Below are 6,460 nucleotides of genomic sequence, written 5' to 3'. Positions count from 1 at the left end.
AATCTCTTTTTTATACACTAATAAAAGTTATAATACATCACTTGATCAAAATGACACAAAGAACAAATAATAAACATAATAATAAAATTTTGACATAGATTTTGTATCTTTTGAACTTTATTATATGTTGGATAGTGACAAAAAATATTCATAGAAATTACATTAAATTTTTATATTGTAGTAAATAAAAGTTATTTATACAATTAAAGTGGAAAAAATTACAGTATGATTAATAGTGAGTTATAAAATAACAAATAATTAGATAGAATATATCGAAATATTATTCTACATGATGAAAATAAACAATAAATAAAAATATTAAAAAACTAACAAATGTGTGTTTTAGAAATAATTTGAGAGACTATCGAAAGAAATCGCACAAGAGAAATCAAATGTATAATTAAGGTATGATAAAATAAAAAATACCTTAGAGAACTAATTATTAAATTATGTTTGAAGTGGTTAAAATTAAATAGAAATATCATTAGTGACCAAAAAATTTGTCATTAAATTACAAATAAATTAGTAATTAAATTGGTCACTAAATCAAGTACCGATTCGATCATTGAATCGGTCACTAATTTAGTCATTGATTCAGATAATAAATCAACTACTACCACCAACGACGAAAAATAGTGACTGATATGGGTTACTGACTAAATCAGTCACCATTTCATGTTTTTCTTGTAGTGAATTATCATATATTATTCCTAAATATCATTATATATATATATATATATATATATATATAATTTTAACCACTTCAAATAGAATTTAAAGTGAAAAAATTACATTATGATTAATAATGAGTTATAAAATAAAAAATAATTAGATAGAATATAACGAAATATTATTCTACATGATGAAAATAAAAACAATAAATAAAAATATTAAAAAACTAACAAATGTGTGTTTTAGAAATAATTTGAGAGACTATCGAAAAAAATCACACAAAGGAAATCAAATGTATAGCTAAGGTATGATAAGACGAAAAGTATCTTAGAGAACTAAGAAAACTTTTCAAATATCAACATATATACCTAATGGTTGAAAAATAATGATAATTATTTTAATGAAACAAAAGAGTTCTTCAAATTAAACAAAAATTAATAATAATAATAAGTAAAGAATTTTTTTTATATTACCTTAAATTGAGAGTATAAACATTCTCATGTGAAAGGAAAATTTATAATAAATAAAAATATTAAAAGTAATATAAATATTCAAATGTGAGGCATAATTTTTTTTTATTAACATAGATCATTTTAACATAATTACATAAAGGTTATGATAATATAAAAAATATATTGGAGATGAGAATGAGGTTCATGACAAATGAAATAATTAAAAGAAATAAAAAATAGAATATATATATATATATATATATATATATATATATATATATATATATATACATATATATATATATATATATATATATATATATAGGGGTGACTTGATTAATTGTGAATATTTTAATAATTTAAACGAGAATAGAGATATGACGGGGACGAGTATTATGGCGGGTATATGTACATCCCCATATCCATCCCCATACCCAACTGAAAAAGTCGGGGATTCTCCATACCCATACCCATACCCAGTCAATGCGGGGATTCCCTGTCAAAACGGGGACGGGTTCAGGCAATACCCACGGAGACGAGTTTATTTGCCATCTCTAGTAAAACGTCTATCACTTGTGCAACTAGACCCTCTACATAGTTTCATTTTAAATTTTAAAAACTCATACATTATTATATCTTTATTTTTAAATATTATGGATGAAGAGTCCAATCTTTATTACTTCTAAAAATTTGAAAACAGCTCAGACTGACTGGAATATTACTTATGAAGCAAACAAATTTTTTGACCAAACCTTTCTACATTTTCCAACCTCACTTACAGTTTTTAACAGTTAATATCATTAATGACATGTATTTTTTAAAATATAATTTAATAATATATTTAATGTATTTTAATAAAAATTATAGAAATATATAGAAAGTATTTAAAAAAATATGTTTTTATTATCTATAGAAAAAGGTATAACTTTATGTATTATTAATTTGAATTGATCAATATTAAAAATTATTACAAGTAACTTTTAAAATAATGTTTATAATTAATAGAAGAGTTATTTCTTGCAGTGAAGATCAAAAAATATATAGTGTGAGGAGGAAAGGGTGTCACTTGCAAAAGAACATACTTTCTGATTACCTGGGTCTGGTGTCTCTCTCATTGCCAAATTTCAAAAGTCATTTTCATTTGAAGGTACAGTTCATAACTGATATCATATCAAAATATGACTTGGTCTAACCCTATCATCATATTATGCCAACAAATTCCTCACAAACCACAGTAACTTCAATTTTTTTTATCAGTGTTGACTTCTTCTGTGTTTCCTTCAGACTTTGTTCTTCTGAGACGTTGATGGCTCTCAACGATTGTTGCATCTGGGGTTGTGCAAAAGCTCCTCAATTGGGCATGGCAAATTTTCATCCTGATAGTTCTAGACTGAGTGTGAATTTAAAACAAGGAACTGAGAAATGGTGCAAGAGGGAATGTTGCTGTTTGCGTGCTGTGAGTGGTTTTGAGTCTTCTGGGGATGCTGACAGAATCAGGGTTCAGCCAAGTGTGTTGTTGGAGGGGTTTCACAAGGATGCTAACATTATTAACAGTGAGTTTTACTTAAACATCCCTCAATTTGAGTTTTAGAATTTCTATGGTTTTGGTCTATGCCTCAATGAAATTTCCTTTTTGTTCTTCCTTCTGTGATGACGAGCATTGCAGAGCAATTACGTGGTAATGATCTTTGTTCAAGTGATAGGTCAAAGTTGCGCGTTGCTTATAAGGTATGGTAGTAGATATTGTTTTTCAGATGAAAAGGATTCATTGTAACCAGTGAATTACCTAATATACAGGGTCTTCCAGGAGCATATGGTGAGGATGCTGCTTTGAAAGCGTATCCAAATTGTGAGACAGTTCCATGTCTTGACTTTGAGACAGCATTCAAGGTTACATACATTCTTGGTTTCTTCATCTCTCTTTGTTCTCCATATGATGTCTGAACTACTATAACATGATGTTGGAAGTTTCACATCGATCAGAGATAAGTCAATTTTATAATATTTAAATGAGGTGCAAACCTCAGATCACGTACCAGTTTTGTGAAGTTAAATTAGATTTAAAGTCTATTTCTGACACTTGATAATGTGCAGTGTGTTGAATCATGGTTGGTGGATAAAGCTGTTGTTCCAATCGAAAGTTGTATTGCTGGAAGCATCCACCGTAATTATGACTTACTTATACGCCACAACCTACACATTGTTGGGGAGCTTCATTTGCTAATTAAACACTGTCTTTTGGGACACAAAGGTGTCAGAAAAGAACACCTCACATCTGTAATCAGTCATCCGCAGGTTCGCTATTATACATTTCATTCTTTTCCATATCTTTTTTCACACATAACCATGCTTTAAGATGCCACTATAAACCTCACTTTTAATTACATTTTAGAAAAATGCTAACTGAGATACACAAATAATATACAACATACGTGGAGTAATAATACAAAACTAGCTACTTATTAGTATGACTTTGATTCAAAACACTGATTGAATGTTTTTTTGTTTTTTTTGACGCTTAACAATAGAACGTATGCCTAATATTTTCTAATAATCATTAAGTTTCCTTTATTTTAAATTGTGTTACCTCCCGTCCTTGATTATAGTGTCATAAATTGTTATGTATCTCCATTGAAGTTAAATGCATCTTCTTTTTTTATCATTTTAACCAGAATTAAGAGATTTTGTTTAAGACAGAAAAAAATAATATATTTTTAATGAGCCTATATTCTTTGTATTGTATTTACCTTTTGATTCCATCATATATAATGTTACTTCCTAATCAAACTTCGATTTACCAGTCATAAATATTTCTGAAAATGTTTTTTTATCTTTAATAATGCTACCTTTATCCAAATGTGAGTTTCTACCTTATTCATCATTAATAAGATGCTGTTCATGGTCATGCTTTTTAACGAAATTTGGTTAATAACTATTTTTATTTGCAGTTTTTCTCTGTCTAGATTTCTTATAATATTAAGGTTTACACCAAGAGTCTTTCTTCAACCTACTTGTCGTTTCGCAAATATTTTCTTTGTTGTTTTTATTTTAAACTATAATATGAGTTCTTTGTGAGAGAGAGAACTTTTCAACGACATTATGCCAACTAAATCTATGTCTGTTTATGCCTCTTTTAAAAGTCCTTCATTTAAATAACCGATAAGATCAATAATTTTTTCTTTTTGTTGAATTACAATCACAATTGCAATATAATTTGGAGAAACAAAAATTATCTTTTTTATGGTTTTATAGTAAAATTTCCCCTATGCTCTCATTTCACAAACTATTTTATTTATCGTGTGATAGTAGTCTATTACTATTTCAAATTCGTGGCTTTTTACTATTCATATCTTATAATTTGAAGACTAAAACTACTTTGGAACATTTTGTGTAGCATTCATATCTTATCATACTTCTTTAACACTTGGGACATTCTAAAATAAATAAGTCTGGTATTGCTTGATGTTAGAGAGTATCATGCAATCTCGTAATTGGACTTGTGATTGCAAAAATGCTTGAGACAGACATGTCTCATTATAACTCTTAAAACGATTTCCTTACATGCAGGCTCTTGTTCAATGTGAGACTATGCTTACTGATTTAGGTGTTACCAACATTGCTGTAGATGACACTGCTGCAGCTGCTAGGGTATATTACAATTCCACTGAAAACGAACATTGATTAGGTTGTAGAGTTGCATGCCCTAATAATAATTTGGACATTGTGAACAGGCTGTGGCCTTAGACGGAAGAAGGGACATTGGAGCTATTGCAAGTTCAAGGGCAGCACAACTATATGGCCTCCACATTCTAGCTGAAGCAATCCAGGTACGACTTCAGTTACATGTTTTCGAACACTCAACTGCTACAACATTTCTATCTTGTCGCAACATCTCTTCATATATTCACAATGAGTTCTTAGTTTATAGTTGCAGTTTTAGAAATGTCTGTACATGACAATACGTGTAACAAAACAAAAACAAAAAAAACATGTCTGTATTGTGGATGATTTCTATAGATTGAAGTTATGCTGATTCAGTTTCTTTTTGCTAGGATGATGATGTTAATGTTACTCGCTTTCTGATACTTGCAAGGGATCCTATAATTCCAGGAACAGACAGGCCCTATAAGGTAGAAAAAAAAAACATTATTTTATATATAATTTTTATGAATTTTGGTGATGAAATCGATGGCTTCTCCGCCCAGACTAGCATTGTTTTCAGTCTAGACGAAGATCCTAGTGTACTATTCAGAGCCCTGGGAGCATTTGCCTTGAGGAACATTAATTTGTCAAAGGTGCGTTAGAATGATTTTAGAAATTAAAACTGGTGCTTCATTCATCTAATTCTTGGTGTGATTTCAGATAGAGAGCCGCCCGCTGAAGCATTGTCCATTAAGTGCTGTTGATGATTCAAAAGAAGGAAGTGCTGAGTGAGTAATGAATACTGCTGTTCTATGATATGGTTTATTGATTCTTCTGTTCTAAGTGTTTAAGTTTTCTGGTGACAGGTCCTTTAAGTACCTTTTATACATTGATTTTGAAGCATCTTTGGCAGATCCTTGTGCACGATACGCTTTAGAAAATTTGCAGGTCAGCCAATCATCTTTGGCAGTTTTTCACCTGGGCTTGATATATTCTTAAGAATATTTAACCTTGTTAGCAAAATGCATTCTATATTTTTGATTGTTGGCATTAACACTTCTTCAATGTAATATTCCGATATTAACTCAAATTGTTGGCTCTTCTCCCCTTTGTTTCAGGAATGTACTAGATTTTTTCGTATTCTCGGTTGTTATCCAGTGGATAAAACAGATACAACTGCTTCATCTTGAATCAAAATACTAGAGGAGATACTATCTTGAATCAAATGGGTGTTTCAGAATGTCATCATAGTTTTAGCAGATGGTCGAGAACACTGAGACAAACATTTTTCTTTATTTTCTATCAATTATGAGTCAGACATCAATAGAGTCCTTTTAATTAATAGCAAAATTCTGGGACCTGTAATATTACATTTTATACCCTTATTACATTATATAGTTAAGTGATTATGTTAGGAAAAGATCCATTGTAAAACATTTAAGGTTCAAGGTTTATCAACGTGTCCAAAACTATTAAGAAATATTTTATTTGTTAATAATTTCCTTTTTGGTGAGATAATGAAATAATTGTTCAAATTGTTAGAAATACGTGTGTTTTTTGTCATAGGGTATTTTTTCTGATGTAATTACTATTATCACCTTAACGCCCATTGAGGCTGATATGATGATAACCGTATAAAATGTGTCTCAGTTTATTCCATTTAGGCTTCTCAATGTGTGTGATTTACTATACCT

The 6,460-nt window shown here is 29.6% G+C and overlaps 1 protein-coding gene across 1 annotated transcript; it reads left to right on the top strand.

Annotated features, from left to right (window-relative positions):
• The first annotated feature begins 2,430 nt into the window (after positions 1–2,430).
• LOC114188600 (arogenate dehydratase/prephenate dehydratase 1, chloroplastic-like) lies at positions 2,431–5,956 on the top strand. The gene is made up of 11 exons (XM_028077172.1): positions 2,431–2,677; positions 2,791–2,852; positions 2,922–3,014; positions 3,219–3,419; positions 4,692–4,772; positions 4,856–4,951; positions 5,177–5,254; positions 5,330–5,419; positions 5,487–5,554; positions 5,633–5,714; positions 5,885–5,956. The coding sequence occupies exons 1-11, from the start codon at positions 2,431–2,433 to the stop codon at positions 5,954–5,956; spliced, it is 1,170 nt and encodes a 389-aa protein (XP_027932973.1).
• Positions 5,957–6,460: the final 504 nt, after the last annotated feature.

This window comes from Vigna unguiculata, chromosome 6, assembly GCF_037176805.1.
Source record: "Vigna unguiculata cultivar grain cowpea cultivar isolate G323 ecotype 2 chromosome 6, ASM3717680v1, whole genome shotgun sequence".
NCBI lineage: Eukaryota > Viridiplantae > Streptophyta > Magnoliopsida > Fabales > Fabaceae > Vigna > Vigna unguiculata.
Note: the sequence above shows the minus strand (reverse complement) of the source record. Positions and strands in the feature narration are given on the sequence as shown.

Coding starts and splice junctions, on each gene's coding strand:
- LOC114188600 (XM_028077172.1), top strand. CDS start 2,431: ATGGCTCTCAACGATTGTTGCATCTGGGGTTGTGCAAAAGCTCCTCAA. Junction 3,420..4,691: donor CTGTAATCAGTCATCCGCAG/GTTCGCTATTAT, acceptor CCTTACATGCAG/GCTCTTGTTCAATGTGAGAC. Junction 5,255..5,329: donor GAACAGACAGGCCCTATAAG/GTAGAAAAAAAA, acceptor TTCTCCGCCCAG/ACTAGCATTGTTTTCAGTCT.